General features: G+C 51.8%; 2 protein-coding genes across 2 annotated transcripts; one reads left to right on the top strand and one right to left on the bottom strand.

Annotated features, from left to right (window-relative positions):
- The first annotated feature begins 624 nt into the window (after window positions 1-624).
- Arpc1b (actin related protein 2/3 complex subunit 1B) lies at window positions 625-6,531 on the top strand. The gene is made up of 9 exons (XM_051162896.1): window positions 625-751; window positions 1,473-1,577; window positions 2,340-2,562; window positions 3,675-3,782; window positions 4,509-4,715; window positions 4,811-4,886; window positions 5,226-5,431; window positions 6,018-6,108; window positions 6,226-6,531. The coding sequence occupies exons 1-9, from the start codon at window positions 688-690 to the stop codon at window positions 6,262-6,264; spliced, it is 1,119 nt and encodes a 372-aa protein (XP_051018853.1). The 5' UTR covers window positions 625-687; the 3' UTR covers window positions 6,265-6,531.
- Window positions 6,532-6,987: 456 nt separating this feature from the next.
- On the bottom strand, window positions 6,988-18,066 carry Pdap1 (PDGFA associated protein 1). The gene is made up of 6 exons (XM_051162907.1): window positions 17,916-18,066; window positions 14,000-14,091; window positions 12,422-12,529; window positions 10,294-10,415; window positions 8,604-8,755; window positions 6,988-7,713 (listed from the first exon to the last, which is right to left on the bottom strand). Exons 1-6 carry the CDS (start codon window positions 17,926-17,928, stop codon window positions 7,655-7,657), a joined length of 546 nt encoding a protein of 181 aa, XP_051018864.1. The 5' UTR covers window positions 17,929-18,066; the 3' UTR covers window positions 6,988-7,654.
- Window positions 18,067-18,281: the final 215 nt, after the last annotated feature.

The raw sequence follows: 18,281 nt of genomic DNA, 5'->3' as shown, positions 1-18,281 counted from the left end.
ACATCTTGTGACACCTCCTTTCTTGGGATGAAGGACATTGGAGCTCAAGGAGAGGTTATTGTATTGAGAATTCTGGAATTTTGGGTTCTTAGAAAAACATAAACATAAGACTTGCTTTCATTTTAATCCCAAGTATAGGGATGTGATTTTGCCAGATGCAGATTGTGTGACGTCTGGAATTCTGGGAACTTTTCAGAGGGTATATAATGCTAGAGCCCCAGGAGGGTTGTTAATGGGGGAGGGGGGCGCGCGTTGGTTTTGTGTTTTGTTTTGTATTGTTTTGAGACAAGGTTTCTCTCTAACAGCCCTGGCTTTCCTGAACTTGCTTTGTAGCCCAGGCTAGCCTCGAATTCACAGAGCTCTGCCTGCCTCTGCCTCCCCAAGTGCTGAGATCACAGGCCTGTCTCACCATGCCCGACAGTTGCAATTTGTTAATAATCATGTTTAAAGAAAAATATTATATTCAGGGATCTCTGTCCCTCTCTCCTCCTTTCTCTCCTATCTAGTGGTAGGGGGTGTAATTGGAGGGTGGGTATAAAAGGTGAGGAAAAGAACCTGCAGAGTAACAAAGGCAAGGTTCTGACGTGCCTGGCCATCAGGAGGTGAGGGAGACCCAGGCTGTTCGTCCCTGCCAGGACCAGTGCACAGCTGACCTGCATCCTCCCAAGGTCCAGAAGACTCGTGACTATGGCCTACCACAGCTTCCTGGTGGAGCCCATCAGCTGCCATGCCTGGAACAAGGACCGTACACGTGAGTGTGCTCACTTCTGCAAGGTGGCCGGTCAATTGGGATTGGTTGGGACCGGCTGGGCACAGTGGGGTGACAGGGCCGTGAGACAGCTTTGAGGGGTCTCTGCTTAAAGCAAGTGGTTGCTCCTGAGAGAGGAGCAAAGAGCAAGCAGGGGTGGCCAGGCAGACAGACAGGAAGATGCTGGCATGCTGCGTGGATGGCGGTTTAACAGCCTGGGTCTCCTGGGTCAGCTCTGGTGGGTGGTGGAGAGAATTATGATGAAAAACACAGGGACTTGGGAGGCTGAGGCAGGGGGATTATAAGTTTGAGGCCAGCCTGAGCTACATAGTGAGACCCTATCTCCAAAAACAATAAAATGAGCCAGTGAGATGGCTCACCACCTGGTGAGTTTGATTTCCAGGACCCACATGGTGGAAGGCAAGAACTGCAAGTCACCCTCCGAGTTCTACTCATATGCTGTGGCACACACACACACACACACACACACAGGGACCAAATAGACATGAAAACGGGGAAGAGGAAGGTCACGGAGACAGGGCAGTCACAGGGCTTCTGCTAGATAGAGCTGTGGGATGAGAGCTCTAGGACCCTAAGACTGCTGTGGGGGACCGAGGGTGATCGGTACAGGCATGGAGTGGGCATCGGGGCTTGAGACCAGGTGGGAAGGGTAGGCACCCACGCTGCTGCCTCCTGAAACTCATGCCTGTCTGTGTCCCTGTAGAGATCGCCATCTGCCCCAACAACCATGAGGTGCACATCTATGAGAAGAGTGGTGCCAAGTGGAGCAAGGTGCACGAGCTTAAAGAGCACAACGGGCAGGTGACAGGTGGGTCAGGGCCACTCTCTTGAGAGGAGCCAAGGGGACAGTGCAGGGCCAGGTGGGGCTGTTTACCCACTCACTGTATCAGTTGGAATAAAATGAAAACAACCCTGACTCAAACTGGCTTAGGGACCATGAAGATGGCTCAGCTGATATAGGGGCTTACTGCCACACTTGACACCCCGAGTCTCATCCCCATGAACCACACGGTAGAGTGCCAGTTTCTGCAAGTTGTTCTCTGACCTCCACAAACCAGCGGCACACATAGATACTAAATAAATAAGTTGGCTTCGGTGGTAAAGACATTATGTTGGTGGCATTACTGAGCAGTTAGATACTCAGGAGAGGCCAGAGCCAACAGGTCAGTACTAGGCAAAATTCTTACCTATGTATTGGCATTACCTCCAAAATCTTTGGTGTTAGCTTGTGGAGATTGCTAGGCTCCCTAATAAGCTTGAGTAGTCACCCCTAGAATGTTAGGGGCAGATGCCAATGAGTGGCTGGAGATGTGGCTCGGCAGTACAGCACCTCTGTAGAGTTCCTCAGTGAGGTGGCTGGACATGGGTCTCAGCAGTAAAGTATTTGTATAGAATCCCCCAGTCAGTAGAGCATCTGCCTAAAATTACCTCCTGAGGGGCTGGAGGCATGGTCGGTGGTAGAGTGTTTGATTAGCATGAGCAAGGCCCTGGGCACCAAGGTAAAACATCTAGGCATGGCCACTGTAGCTTGGTTGGCGGTAGCTTCATGTCCTTTGACCTGACCCTGCAGGTATCGACTGGGCCCCTGAGAGTAACCGCATTGTGACCTGTGGCACAGACCGCAATGCCTATGTGTGGACGCTGAAGGGCCGCACGTGGAAGCCCACGCTGGTCATCCTTCGGATCAACCGAGCTGCCCGCTGCGTGCGCTGGGCCCCCAATGAGAACAAGTTCGCCGTGGGCAGTGGCTCCCGTGTCATCTCCATCTGTTACTTTGAGCAGGAGAATGACTGGTGGGTGCTTACTGGGGATGGAGAAGACTTGGGGTGGAGGAGTGTAGGGTGGGAGTAGGGGTGCTGGTGGAGTCCAGGACAACAGGTGAGGCCCTTTTTACTGTGATCCCACAGCTCTGACCTGAAGGAGAGAACACACTACTGCTACCTCTAGGGACAGTATGCCCAGCCCCATGCACATACTGCCAGCACCTTGCTGGCAGCACTGGCCTGTCACCCAGTTGTCTCAGATGTGTCACATCTCAGAGACCACTCACAAACACCCAGCCACATTAAACAAACATAAAACCAGGATCTGAACACAGCCCCCGAGGGCCTCAAGCTCAGTGTATAGCCAAGGATGACCTTGAACTTATGATCCCCCTGCATCTGCCCTGGTGCTGGGATGATAGGTGTGCACTATTCCTGTGCTACGCAGGGCCAGGGATGGAATCTAAGGCTTCACGCATGCTAGGCAAGCACTTAACAATTGAGCCACAGATCTAGCCCTCGGGAATCGAACCCAAGGTCTTGGGTATGCTAGGTAAGAGCTCTGCCACTGAATCCTACTCCCGAACTTAGTTTTGTTTTGTTTTTAAAGATTTATTATTATGTATACAGCGCTCTGCCTGCATGTACACCTGCAGGCCAGAAGAGGACACCAGATCTCAGTATAGATGGTTGTGAACCACCATGTGGTTGCTGGGAACCGAACCCAGGACCCCTGCAAGAGCAGTCAATGCTCTTAACCTCTGAGCCATCTCTCCAGTCCCTGGTTTTGTTTTGAGACAGGATCTTGCTACGAAGCTCCGGCTACCTGGAGTTAAGTTCTCTGTTGTTCATGTGTAGCAGATGGCGATTCCTCCCATGCCTTACTCTCTCCTGGGTTGGAGGGCAGGGACAGCTTTGAGACTGGGAGACCAGAATTCACATTCTACCCTAGCCATTTGTAGCTGCATGGTCGTCTGTGGTCTGTGTTGACAAGGCACAGAGGTCTCCCCTCAGAAGGAACCCAGTATGTACTGCCTGGAGTGGGTGCTCTGTCTCATCTCAGGTGCTTGTTGACACTACTGTCCCAGGGATACTGCAGTCCATGTTACCCACCTGCCAGCCTTTCTCACCCCTGTGTCTAGGTGGGTGTGCAAGCACATCAAAAAGCCCATCCGCTCCACTGTCCTCAGCCTAGACTGGCATCCCAACAATGTTCTCCTGGCTGCAGGCTCCTGTGATTTCAAGTGTAGGTAAGTTGGCCATCCACCCAGGAGGGGGAACCCTAGCCAACAAACAGCAGGGACTGGAGGGTGGAGAAACCCCAGCTCCTCCTTCCAGACCAGCTCCTGATATGCTACCAGCAAGGTGACCTGGGGTCCCTGTGGCATCAGACAAGGTTTGCTGTTTTTCACTTTTAGACCTAGAACCTGATCTCTTGGCCAGTGAGCCAGAATTCCTCCCAGCTCCAGGCAGACTATGCTCAAGGCTTTGAGTTCTTACTTGGGAGGCACCAGAGACCCCTTTCCTGATCCTGAGCCGAGGATGTGGCATCCTTGCTTTCACTTTGAGACAGTGTCTTGCTGTGTAGTCCAGGCTATCCTACCCTCTGTGATCCTCCATTTATAGATATGCAACAGGTGGGCCAAGGAGTTTAGTGTGTGGGAATGGCACTGTTGTGGGGCCAAGAGGAGAGGCAGGGCTGGAGCACAAGAGCTGTCTGCAGGGACTGGGACACTCCCTGGGGCCATACCAGCTGTGGATGGTCAGCTTTCAGGCTAGGGTCCCAAGGAAGCTGAGCTAGGAGGCTTCCCATCCCAGCCCTATCTTAGTAGGGAGGCTCAGACTCTGGCAAGCCCAAATCCGCCAGTTCCATGGTCAGGACTGGGACCCACAGGCTCAGGGCATTTGGCTGACTTGGAGGAGGACCCCTCACTCAGGCCCCTCCCAGCTGCCTTCCCCTTTCCTTTCCCCTGCAGGATCTTCTCTGCCTACATTAAGGAGGTGGAGGAACGGCCAGCCCCTACACCGTGGGGCTCCAAGATGCCCTTTGGGGAGCTGATGTTTGAGTCCAGCAGCAGCTGTGGCTGGGTGCATGGTGTCTGCTTCTCTGCCAGTGGGAGCAGGGTTGCTTGGGTCAGCCACGACAGCACTGTGTGCCTGGTAGATGCTGACAAGAAGATGGCGTGAGTATGAGGCGGAGGTGTGGGGAGGGCAACTGCAACCCAAGCACAGAGCAGGAGGGGAGGGGACAGTGTGGCTGACCCAGTTTCTCTTTCAGCGTGGCAACTCTGGCCTCTGAAACCTTGCCACTCCTGGCCATCACCTTCATCACAGACAATAGTCTAGTGGCAGCGGTAAGTGGCACTTGGGGAGGCCACAGTAAGTTAGTCATCTCCCTCATCCCTTCCTTGCTCTCCTGCTTTATGCATATATTATATAGACTAATTTGGGTTATGCTGTAGTAACAAAATTCCTCAGCTGTGCACGACAGAGGGTGATTTGGCGGTCTGTGTGTAGCCTAGGCTTATCTTCTCTCTTCCCTTTAAGTTCTCCAGGCTGGCCTTCAGTGTCTCCTGCAGCCCTCAGAGTTTGCCAGATGCCCTCACTGCCATGTCTCACCTCTAGCCTCAGTTTCTTTTTTAGAGTCTCCTCCTCAAATAATGCTTCAATGGCACTCTTGTTCCTCCTCTCAGGGCCACGACTGCTTCCCGGTGCTGTTTACCTATGACAATGCTGCAGGGACGTTGAGCTTTGGTGGCCGACTGGATGTGCCCAAGCAGAGCTCCCAGCGTGGCCTGACAGCCCGCGAGCGCTTCCAGAACCTTGACAAGAAGGCCAGTTCTGAGGGCGGTGCGGCCACGGGTGCTGGCCTGGACTCACTGCACAAGAACAGCGTCAGGTGCTTCTAGAGACCCAAGGACCACTTCACAGGGCTGGGGCGGGGACTTCCTTGTGGCACTCAATAGGCACTTAGCAGTCAGCCTGGATCTACATATCTCGCTGTCTGGGGCTACCTAGGCATGGTGGGGCCTCTAGGATGCAGGACTGACTGGCGGTGAGCTTCTTGGGGGTAGGTATCTTGCTAGATTCCAAGTATGGGGGGCCCTCCAAAAACCCAAAAGCTACCAGCCACAGGCTGGGGTCCACCCTGTAGCTTATTAGGAAGCAGGGACACTGCTGGTCCTTGGCTAGTATGCCTTATGAGCCAGGGTCTAAACAGCCTAGCTCCTGAGATTGTTCAGTGCCAGGCACTGTCGTCCTATACCCATTTCTAACCCCCACCCCACACTAGAGCACTCACATTCCCAACACATTTAGGACTGTCCTTGCCTAGGCCTCAAGTGTCCTGTCTGTGAGCAGGACAGCTTCCCTCACCGGACACACTGTTGCTCCAAGCCTTGTTCCCTCGGGAATCACCTTGTCTTGAGTGTGGGTCTGGGAGCTTGTGGCCGAGAAGCTTGACTCTAAACCCAACCTTCTTACAGCCAAATATCGGTGCTCAGCGGGGGCAAGGCCAAGTGCTTGCAGTTCTGCACTACCGGCATGGATGGTGGCATGAGCATCTGGGATGTGAAGGTGAAGCCAACTCCTGCCCCTACCCCACGCTCTGCTTGGCAGCTGCCCTGGGGCTGAGGTGGGTATGATCCATCTGCAGGGCAGGTGAGAACCAGCCTCTCCATTCTCTCCTTACAGAGCTTGGAGTCAGCCTTGAAGGACCTGAAGATCAAATGAGCTGCCCTCATCCCAGCTGCTGAGACAGAGGGCACAGGGGACTGGGGAGGCTAAGGGTTGCTTTGCCAAATGCTTCTAGGGTACAGTAAGGTCCGCACAGAGGTGCTCCCCAAGTGGGGGAGGAAACAGGTGGGGAATTTTCCTACCTATTTAAGGAAAACATGCCTTTTAAAGCAATGCTTTTTTTTAATTGCAAAACGAAACAAAAGCACAATGCTGGTCATGAACTGCTTCAAAATATTGGGTAATAAACATGCCATCTGTAAAGAGACCTGTGTCTGGAAGCAGCTAGTTGATGCCTGGACCCATGCCTGACAAGTGCAGGGCACCTTCTCTCCGTGAACTCAGAGATCCATTTGTTTCAGGTGTGGTTCAGACACAAACGAGGCATACATAACTCTGATTTCTCCATTTTGATATAGACACCTGATTTTTGGCAAATGTTCATTGGTTTTTATACAACCCCCTATTTCTACTTGAGTCTAAGGCCTTTTGTCACACACTTTGTTTGCTACACAGACCCTGTCTTAAAAAAACAAAACCATCTGGGTACCACTTTAATCCCAGCATTTGGGAGGCAGAGGCAGGCCTGGTTGACAAATTGAGTCTAGGACAGCCAAGGCTACACAGAGAAACTGTCTTGAAAAACAAAAACCAAAACCAACACCAAAAAATCACAAACAACTCCCAAAACAGCTAGAAGATGAATGGCCAAACAAGGAATACGATAATGTTGTTTAATCTGCCAAATATACAAGTTGGATTTGAGGAGCATATCTTGTCTGGGTAATGCAGAGTAACCAGAGGTTTCTTGAAATGACCAATGGGTAGGGTTAAAAATGGGCACTAGCCCTGACCAGGTGGGTGGGAAAAGGGCAGAGAAGGTCAGAGAGGAAAGCCCTCATCAGACGGAACTGGCCAGGCACAAACCCTGGACCCTTAGTGGCACAGACTCCCGGATGGCCTCTCTGAGTGAGCCCCAGACAACAATCTGGGCTGGTTGTCATCCACCCCCACAGCAGCTGCCTGCTCACACTACCTGGCTCCCCACTAACGTGCAATCTACTGGATAATGGAATCTCCCACTTCCCAGGCTCCCCCCCACCCCAACCAGGGTTCCAAATTCTAAAAACAGCAAAAACATTCAAATGGTTACGTATGAAATGCTGTCCTGCATCTTTCTGTCTCAAAGATAGCAGCTGTCCCTCCCCCCAGCCCCCCCACATCCCCTGAACGATTTCTGTGCCAAGATGAAGAGGAGGCCCCAGGCAATAGGGGCTCCCGGCCATAAGGGGCTGCTGCAGCGGCGCCAGGGCACAGGGTGGGTGAGACACGGCAGAGGTCCTGGCGGCACGGTTCAGTTCCCCAGCATCTCCTCCCACAGGCCAGCTTACTTATTCAGGGAGAGCGACTGCAATCGTTTTCCTGACAAAGTTGCGTCATCTTTTGCTGAGGGGTGGGAAGGGAAGGGTGGGGGTTAGAATACAGCAAAAACACCTCCCACACCCCTCTCAATCACAGGGCTTCAGCACCAAGGCCTCAGAGAGAAAACATTTTGTGTGAACAGACTTGGCTAATAGGAAGTGAGCCAAGAATGACCTAGGCTGCCACCTAAGGGAAAGGGTTTCTGCTGAAAGCGCGTGGCCCAGGCATCCAGATGTTCCTGCTGTGCTGTAGTGGCTATCCACTCAGGCCCAGCAGCAGCGGTGTGGTGGCATTCCTGGCAGAACCCTGTGATCCCGACCCCTCTCCATGCACTTTCAAGTCAGCAACAGCACCAAGCATGCCTGGGGTTTGGGAAGCCAAATGAGTTCGGATAACTAAGCTCAGGGTGAGGGGTGCAGCAGTGAGTCCTCAGTGAGTGGAGGGAAGCAGGCTAAGGGCTCTCTCAGCCACCCCTGCCTGCCTCTTTCCCATGGAGGACTTCAAGTAAAATGCTTCCCTACACCTGACACGCCCAGGCCTGTGGCACCCTGGACAACCTTTCTGTGCCCAGGAGGGAGGGCGAGGAGGTGCCATGTGCTGCTAGGGTTCTTTTACACATAGCTCCACCTCAAGCGCATGGGTGGACTCTAGGCACATCTGAGCCTCACAAGCCCACTGTGCTGAGGCCTCCTGCTGTGGAGTCAGTGACTGCTAGGCAGTGCTCTGCTGCTCCCAATGCTCATGACTCTACGGTGGGCAGGAGAATCTCTCTAGAGCCTGCACGGCTTTACTGGCTGACATGAGTGAACAGGCACCTGTCATTCCTCAGCCTCTCCCACCTCACAGACAGGGTTGAGGGTCCTGCCAAGAACCAGTCAGGTAACTGTCCCCGAGGACAACACACTGGGACCTACCTTTCCTCTCTTCTTCTTTCTTTCTTGCTGCCTCCTCCCGCTGTTTCCGGATGATTGCCAGCCGGGCAAGATCAGCCTTGGCCTGCTCTGTCTTCCCAGCCAAATGCATTTTCATGTAGCGCTCTTTTGCTTTCTGTTTCTCTATTTCTTCTCTGTTTGGATAAAATGGTGTCACAGGGGTAAGTTACCTTCCTAGCCAGTGTTAGCTGGGCCAGACATGGGAAATGAGGTGCAAAGAGGGCACTCCAGTGGAGGGTGAGGCTCTGGCTCCATACGTTTCTCTTAATGGACACCCTTCAAACAAGAGGGAACTGGCCCCAGTGGCAAACTCCCATGAGAACCTTGGCACAAGAGGGGACAGTGCCTTGTTGTAGGGACAAGTTTGTGCCTGAAAACTTCCAAGTTTAGTGGCCACAATGAGAACATGGAACCAAGTGTAGCGTTCCAGAGATGTCCATAAGGAAGCCACTGATGATAGAACAGCCACTCCCTGACTTCAGGGTGCCAGGACACAGCACATTCTCAGAGTAGCTAAAGTGACCTCCCAGGCAGGGGAGGTACTCATGTGGGGCAAGAATAAAAGCAGGGTTCCATGGAGTAGCAGGGCCCTGAGAATCTGTGCTATTCTCACAAGGAGGGCTGTTTAGGATGTGAGATCAGAAAGCTCCATTTGCACTGAGATCTTGGAGGAGCCAACTGGCCAGGAGGAAAGAGACTTGCCTGGCAGGAGCAGCAGAGGGGCTTTCTGGAGGCCTTCCTAATCTACAAAGCGGGGCAATGGTAGGAAGTAAAGCATGGGCCTGCTTCAAGAGGGCGGATAAGAGGCTGAGTGGAGAAATACTACAAGCAGGAGACTAGACAAGACACCTACTGTGGCCAGTAGATCTACCCTGACAAGGATGTGGCAGGCTGAGGTGTCTTTTGGTTATTCAGGTTAACCAAGGCTGCTTCAAGGTTCTGCAGGGCCCCCTCTGTGAAGACCAAGCACTGGCAGGGTGCTGGCTTTCATGGTCGTCATTTCTGCTAGGCACAGTAATAAGGCCTTTTGGTATTGGTGAGAATAGGCCCAAAGAGGACAGCAACTTATCCATGACTGCCCAGTAAAGTGGCAGAACCATGGAGGACATCAAAACCCTTTTTGCTCTGGGAAAGACAGCCCAGCCTGCTGGGTCTCTGGGGAATCAATCATAAAAAGGAAACTAATGGAGGGGTATAGAAACAAGAGTGTCCTCCACAGACAGCCCCAGTGACACCCAAACCCTTCTCTGTAGGATGGAATCCTAGCAGTTTTTTGTCTTTTAAGAGGCCAAAAGGTGTGGGTCCCCTAGTAAGGGGAGCGGGGCCTGTCTCTGACATGGACTCTTGTTGCCTGTGTTTTCATCACTTCCCCAACAAAACTTGATGAGCTCGGGTGGGTTGGGGGAATGCCCCCTTTCTGAGGAATAGCGGGGGACTGGGGGGGAGGGGAAGAAGGGCAAGACCAGGAAAAGAGGGAGGGGGCTATGATCGGGATGTAAAGTGAATAAATAAATTAGTTTTAAAAAAGAAGGGAAAAAAAAGAGGCCAAGAGGTTGTCTTGTCCCAAAAGTCAGTGAGGCTACAGGCGTAGCTCGCAGGTTAGAACGCCTGTTTTGGGCCCTCGCCTTGTGCTGAGGTGCAGGAGGGTGCAGGCCCGCCAAGAAGACTTTACCGTTCTCTCCTTGAGAGTTCCTTTGGCCCATCCAGATCCAGTTGTGTGACCTTCTTGGTTGTCTGTGCCACCCGGTTGGGGTTCTCAATGTCAATGAGCCCTTCTACCCCTTTCCGCTTTTGCTAGGATAGAGCAGGACTGTTAGAGAGGGCAGCGCACCACCCCCACAGCCCGTCAGGATGGCGTCAGCACCTGGAGCATCTCCCCAGTGGGAGAGGGGTAAGGAAAATGAGTGTGCACAGTAAGATCCCAGCAGGACTGGCAGCTCAGGCTCTGGTAACTTGGCCAAGGTCAACAGAGAGCAGCACTGCCCCTTTCAGTCTCTAGAAGCAGCGTCCCATGGACTCCTAAGCCTCATTTTCCTTATAATAACCACATGCTGGCCCCCAGGGCAACATGATCCATGGTGCTGCAATTCCCTCCCACCTCAGCCTTGAGTAGGAAATAGAGGTTTAAGGAGCTAAACTGTCCTATCTGGGGAGGCCCATGAGAAGTGAAAACAGTTCTAAAGTAGGTTTCCTTAAAGTGACCAGATAGGAGCTTCCAGATGCTGACTCATCTGCCCACTCCAGAGTTCCACGTGCCTATGTAAACTTGACCACTTGTTTCTACAACACGCAAACAACCATCCGCGACAGCTTGACTTGAGACCAACTTGACTCAGAACTTGACCTCTCCTTCCCCGAGCAGGGCCAAAACATGGCTGAAGTCTACCCACTCCTGCTACTGCCAATCACTTAAGAGCAAGCCATGAGATGCCTCCTCCTCAATTCTACCACAATACCTTAGCATCTGTTCCCCAGAAAGGCAAAACCCTTGGGCTGAGGGGCTGAATGGGGTAAAGGCACTACCTGTGTTTGACCCTGCAACTTGGCAGACCACACATGCACCATGGTATGCTGTACACCCTCCCGCCCCCCATAAATAAGTTTGTTTGTTTGGTTGGTTGGTTGGTTTTTCGAGACAGGGTCTCTCAGTGTAGCCTTGGCTGTCCTGGACTAGCTTTGTAGACCAGGCTGCAAACTCACACAGATCTGCCTGCCTCATCAAGTGCTGGGATTAAAAGTACGTGTCACCACACCTGGCCCATAAATAAACTTTAAAACAAAAGAAAAAGCAAACCCGGTTGTCTTTCTCCTACCTTCAAGGTATCCATAGTTGGCCCTGCTGTAGTGAAGCCAACACCCTTCTGTGACTGTCGGTGTGCCGCTGCCTCTCTTCCTTCACCCAGAACCACTCGCCCACTAAGTCACAGCCCCAGCAGCCCCACTTTCTGGGCTTCAAACACACAGAGCCTGTTTCCACCCCAGGGCCTTTGCTGGTCTGGCTGCCTCAACTGCTCTCTGCCTAACATTTGTTGCTTGTTTTTGCTTTTTTTTAAGCATGGCTGTCTCCCTCTGGCTTAAGGCACTCATCAGTGCAGTGTAGTCGGGAGTTTTCCTACGTCTGGCTCACGGGGCTTCTCAGTTTGAATCTGCACTGCTCATTTGCGTCATTTTCACTGCACCTCCCCATCGGATCATGAGCCCTTAAGAGCTTTCGATGATCAATGAGTCCTCAAACACTGCAGTCATGTGACGTCACCTCAGCCCAGGCGGAGGCAGGGAGACCAGTTCAAGATTAGGGTGCACTATATAGCAAATTTGAGGCCAAGTTAGGATACATGAGACCCTGTCTCAAAAAACAAAACAAACAAACAAACAAACAAACATATAAAACCAGGGCTATTGATAGCTAGGTGGATAAAGCCTGACAACCTGAGTCTGACCCTTGGAATCACATATAAGTGTAGAGACGTCCTCCACAAAGCTGGTCTCCGACTTCGTATGCCACCATGGTATGCAAAAAACAAAACAAGCCGGGCAAGGTGGTACATGCTCAACCCAGCACTTAGGGGTGTGGAGTCAAGAGCTGTCAGGAGTTCATAGCCAGACTCTTAAAAACCAATCCTGAGCCAGGCGTCGTGGTACTCGGGAGGCAGAGGCAGGTGGAACACTTTGAGTTCGAGGCCAGCCTGGTCTACAAGAGTCCAGAGAAACCCTGTCTCTGGAGAAGGAAAAAACAAAAACAAACAAACCTGAAAGCACCTGCTCAGCAAGTGGGTGTGGCCTGCAGTCTCCAGACTCACCTGGTAGTCTTCATCTTCATCATCACTCTCATCTGAATCTAGAGACTTCTTCTCCTTTTTGGGGTCACCTGAAGCCCCATCTCCACCTTCTTCTTGTTCATCTTCTTCCTGTTTCAGAAATGGACAACCTGCAGAATCAAAAATGCAAAACAGACCCCCAAGAGTGCATTACCCATGGCCACCCTCCAACTGTGGACCCCCACGTGACGCCCCTGGGAGGCTCTAGCCAAGCAGCTAACTCTATGACCCTAGCCACTCAGCATCATGGACCAGAGCCCAGTGCTGATACAGCCTCAAAACGCCCTCAAGTCACCTTAGTCACCTCAGGGAGGAGCTCATCTCACAAGGTCACAAAGACCCCACGTGCAGAGCTGAAAACTAACTGCTCAGGTGGTACCTGCTATATGTGCAGCTGCCAAGTGACTTTCTGGGTCTTGCCTTCTTGGTTTTATGCTCCCGTGGTCAGGCCTGCCTACATACTGCCTTTTAGTACCAGATGCCCAAGACCATACCTTGACACGCTACCAGCCTTTACTTTTTTTTTTAATGTCTCACAAAACAAAAACAAAAACAAACAAACAAAAAAACACCTGGAAGAGCTGACACCGTGTCTTATACCTGTAATCTCGGCATGAAGGAGGCTGAGGTAGGAGGACTGCCAAGAGTGCAAAGTCATCCTACGCTTCATAGTGAGATTATGTTCCAAAACCCAAAATTTTAAAAGCCGCCCCCTCCCAAAAACCAAAAAACCTTATGTCCAGCTGGGCAAGGTTTCTCTGGTAGCTTTGGCTGCCCTAGACTCGCTTTGTAGACCAGGCTGGCCTCGAACTCACAGCGATCCGCCTGCCTCTGCCTCCCGAGTGCGGGGATTAAAGGCGTGTGCCACCACGCCCGGGTGATGTCCATCTCTCTTAACACCTACTCAAACATTCTCCAAGGTTCCATGCAAATGCCAGGAACTCCACAAAGCAGTCCCAGAACCCAAACTAGAGAAGGCTCCTCCCCTTCTCAGGGATCCTGGGATGAGGCTCCTGCTCCCTTAGGCCTTACTTAGCCCAGGATGTGGGCATTTTAGTGTTGTAAGAGTGGACTGGACAGGTTATCCCAGGCCCAGAGGAAACTACTAGGTCAGCTGGAACTGGAGGAGGACAGGCAGCACCAGTGAGAGCGAAAGAAAAGGCAATGCTGAACCAGCCCACAGCGATAAACAGACGCTGGAGGTGAGAGAAGGCAGGTGGTGTGCTGTACAGAGCCTGGCAGGCAGCCCTATCCGGCTCCGGGAGCCAAGTGGGGAGCTGCAGGGAACTGGATGAGTAGATGGACAGCAGCTGGTACAGAGCCTCTGGAAGGCAGGCAAGCAGGACACCACCAAGGCAGGTGCTGCCCAGTGGGCAAATTCCCCTCTTGTAGGTCCACTCATAGGACAACCCCTCTGTGACTGTGACTCCAGGCTCACACCTGCCACCTGCTTCCTTACCACCCCACGTGGTGACTTCTCTTGGACAACAGTAAGTAGTCCTTTCCTGTTCCTCTGAGGAGCCAGAAGCAAGGCAGCATGCTGGACAGACATGTACTCACGTTGGCCTTCTGCTTCTCGGCCTGCAGCTGAGCATCGATCTCCTCGGGGCTTGTGTACTGCCTCACCCGGCCTTTGTGGCCTCCCTTCCTACCTGCACAAAGACCAGTATTTAGAAAGGTCAGAGAAAACGCAGCCTCCATTGCACTGACTCCCAGAAGGCTGTTGTGCTTAGGGCCAAGGGGACTTTACCTAGTTCCACCCACACCTACAGTGTTCCTAAAGGACAAAACGCTTATGACACCTGATGCACGAACTGTCAGGTTCCTAAGAATAAGCCTGGAGGTGAAGAGAATATAACAATCTGACTGAATCTTTTTTTTTTTTTTTTTAATTTGGTTTTTTGAGACAGTGTTTCTCTGTGTAGCCTTGGCTATTCTGGACTCGATTTGTAGATCAGGCTGGTCCTGAACACCCGGAGATCCATGTGCTTCCTGAAGTGCTGGTGCTATAGGAGCACGCTATCACACCCAGCTGAATCTAGTTTTCTCAAAAGTCAAATACAGCTGGGTGTCGTGGTCCCAGCACTCCAGACTGCAGAGCTCCAGGCCAGCCTGGTCTGTGGATAGAGCTGCACTCCAGCAAGGGCACATAGTGAGACCTTGTCCCAAACAACCCAACTCCAAATGGTGCTCTCAGGTGCAAGCAGGGAGCAGGAAGCCCGTGTGCATCTTCCGGCACTACAAAGCTGTTCACCATTCTGGCACAGCCTCATTTGACCCCTAGAACAAAGGCACAGCACAAGAGCCACCGTTGGTCTTGTACCACAGACAAGGAAACGTGGTGTCAAGCAGAGTGCAAAAGAGGAGGAATTCTGAAGTCTAAAGCTCTGGGTTCCAATCTCAGCTTTACCACTTCCTACATCTGTGGCTCTGGGCAGGTGTGCACCTTCCCAGAGGCCCAGTTTCCCTTTTCCCCACAAGGCTGTCATGGAAGTAAGCTGGTTATCATTTGAAAAGCAGCTGGAATTGGGCATGGCACTGAATAAGCAACATGTCATGTCTGTTAAATCTTCTAATACACTGGGTGGTAGGAAAACATAACCAACCACTGGCCCCATAAGAAAACTACCATCAATGCCAACAGAAAGAATAAAATACGCCATGTTTATCTTGCTGATATGGAATAGAATACTTAAGAAGCTAAAAGCCCAAAATCTACCAACAAACATTTGTATTCAGAATTAAACTAGCAAATGGGGCTGAGAGATAGCTCAGCAGTTAGGGGCACCTGCTGCTGCTCTTTCAGATAGCCCTAGTTGGTTCACTACAGCAGCTCAAAAACCATCTGTAACTCCATACCAGGGTGATCTAATGCCCTTTCCTGCCCTCTGCAGGCACTGCATGCACATGGTGTACCTTTATACATGCAGAAAAACAAAAACAAAATACCACCTTGCATATGAAAAATTAAGCTAGGCCTTTAATCTCTGGGAGGCAGAGGCAGGTGGATCTCTGTGAGTCAAGGCCAGCCTGGTCTACAGATCAAGTTCCAGGACAGGCAAGGCTACACAAAGAAACCCTGTCTCAAATGAATAAATGAACAAACTAACTAGCAAAATTAAAGTTGAATACAGAGCCAACAGCAGTGTAACATGGGTCAGGATTATCACTGACAATTCACCAAGAGGATCAGTTCCACACCCTGATGCTCTAGCCAGAACACTAGACCAATTCCAGCTAAGGTCAGTCTTATAGCTAGCTGGGTGGCAATCCTCTGCATCCTGATGCAGCTGTGGCTGTGGCCTCTACTGCCAAACAGGGCCTTTCTTGAGATCTGCAGGTCCCTTGCTGTGAGTAGAGATTCTGTAATTAGACAAGCAGAACTGCTCCAAGCTCTGGAGACCACTACAGAGACACTGATTTCCTAGACAGCAGCTGTAGAGCTGTAATTGGGCTGCCACAGCCCACACCACCCACTTTTAATGACTACCTGAGTTCCCAGGGGTATCTAGGTATGCTCATGAAAAGTCTATTGTGAGATACCAAACTTTGCCATTAAAAAAACAAAAACAAAGCCGGGCGTGGTGGTGCACGCCTTTAATCCCAGCACTCGGGAGGCAGAGGCAGGCGGATCGCTGTGAGTTCGAGGCCAGCCTGGTCTACAAAGTGAGTCCAGGATGACCAAGGCTACACAGAGAAACCCTGTCTCGAAAAACCAAAAAAAAAAAAAAAAAAAAAAAAAACAAAAACAAACAAAACTAAACACACCCTTTCCAGGCAGTGGTAACTAGTCAAAACTGGTATTCACATTCCCTAAATTTAGGCGGGGCATGGTGCCACATGCCTTTAATCCCAGCACTCAGGGGGCAGAGGCAGACGGATCACTGTGAGTTCTAAGCTAGCCTGGTCTACAAAGAGAGTCTAGGACAGTCAAGGCTACACAGAGACCCTGTCTCGAAAAACAAGCAAACAAAACAAAAACATTCCCTAAACTTGTCTATGGGATACTGACCTTAGTTTGGTTTACAGAGGTTCCTTTAAGATTCTTAAAAACATAGCGGGTGCTGTGGCGCAAGCCTCCTTTAATCCCAGCACTCGGGAGGCAGAGGCAGGTGGATCGCTGTGAGTTCGAGGCCAGCCTGGTCTACAAAGCCTGGACAGTCAAGGCTACACAGAGAAACCCTGTCCCCCCTAAAGACTCTTAAAAACAATTTACAGTATAATGAAATTAGAATTGGTCCCTTATTCCTGGGGAATTTTTAAAAAGTTTTTTCTATAATTTTTAATCACAGTTTTCTCATTTAACTCAAGCAAGGAAATATGCCTTTTCTGCCTGCAAAACTTTTCACAAATCAATAGATTAAGTCAATTAGCCATGACTTCATATTTAAGACTGATGAAAAAGTTTCTTTGCGTTTTACAGAAGAGACTGAGGCACAATAGACAGTGCTTTCCCACACACAGGACTAATTAGCAGAAAACTGGGTTTAGACACCCTTGGCCCTGTACAGCTCAACCTCTGCATAGTGACAGGAAGCAATTCAGGCTTGAAAAAGCTCCCAGCAGATGTTCCTATAGGCTGGCTGAATTAACTGGCTTAACACATGAGTTACCGATATTTACTGAGCATCTGTTCTGTGCCAGGAGCTAGCCAGGCCCTTAGTGTGATCTATCCTGTCATCGTATAACTCCTGTAGTTCAGATGAAGAAAACGACCTAGAAGAAGAGGTTCAAGTCTTGTTTGGGGCCACAGAATTAAGGTGGTATGTCTGGTATTCAAAGGGAAAGATAGGAAACGCTGTCTCCTCGGTTCCTTCATACAGTAATAACTAGTACTTGACAGGGCATCTAGGGGCTGGGACAGCGGACTGAGGACGTGGATTATCTAGCTTACGTCTGGCCTCAGAAGAAATAACCAAGCCACCCCCAATCTGGAAACGACAAAACCGAGACACAAAGACGCTAGGCGACTGGCTCAGAGGCGCATCTTAATGGCTACAGTGCAAGAAGAGAGCCAGCCAGGTGGGCCAGGTGGTCCCAGATCTCATTATGAGGCAGGCGTGACCGAGTCTGGAGCCCGACAGAACCCCACATTTTATGCTGGAGGCAGCCAGGCCCCGCACTAGCGCGGGGACGCGGTGACTCAGTCTCCATCCAGCCAAGTCGGGGGGGGGGGACCACTTCAGATGCTCCCCGACATGGAGCAGCGACTCCTGCGTCCCGTTTTCCTCGGGGACAAGGACTCAGCGCCCATGAGTCTCCCCAAAATCCCCGATGGAGGGACTCTCGGCCGCTGTGGTGCTCTGCTTCCCAGTCGGGACAATTGAGCGTCGAGGCCCACGCATGGCTGTGAGGCGGCGCGGATGGCCTCCTTCGGCGCGAATCTCCCAGAGGCGCGGAATGAGGGGAACGGCGGTAGCCGGCCTACGGCCGCCCTCAGCGAAGCCACGCGGACCTCGCTCGCCCACCTCCTCACCTCCTTTAGGCATCTCGGATCCGGCAGCTGCAGCGGCGGTGGCGCCTCGAGCTGACACCGGAACCGGAACTGCCTTGGGATCGACTTCTTCCGCCCGGTCTAGTCCCTCTCCGTGCGGGGCCGCCGCCGCCGCCGCTACTACTGAGAGGAACAGGGACCTCACCGAGAACGGGCTGTCTTATGAGTTGCCTGAAATCCTGGCCCTAACGCATGCTGCCAGGCAACAGCCCTCCCCGGTGTCCCCGTCCGGGGAGACGCGTAGCCGTGCTGGCCACCCTCACAGGAAGTGCAAGGAAAGGGGCCGTAGGGTTTCCGGAATTCTACAAAGGCAGCGCCAGGGACACCTAAGATGACGCAATCCCCGCG

This window comes from Acomys russatus, chromosome 19 (genome assembly GCF_903995435.1).
Source record: "Acomys russatus chromosome 19, mAcoRus1.1, whole genome shotgun sequence".
Lineage (NCBI taxonomy): Eukaryota > Metazoa > Chordata > Mammalia > Rodentia > Muridae > Acomys > Acomys russatus.
The sequence above is the reverse complement of the archived record's forward strand: the minus strand, read 5'-3'. Positions and strand labels throughout refer to the sequence as shown.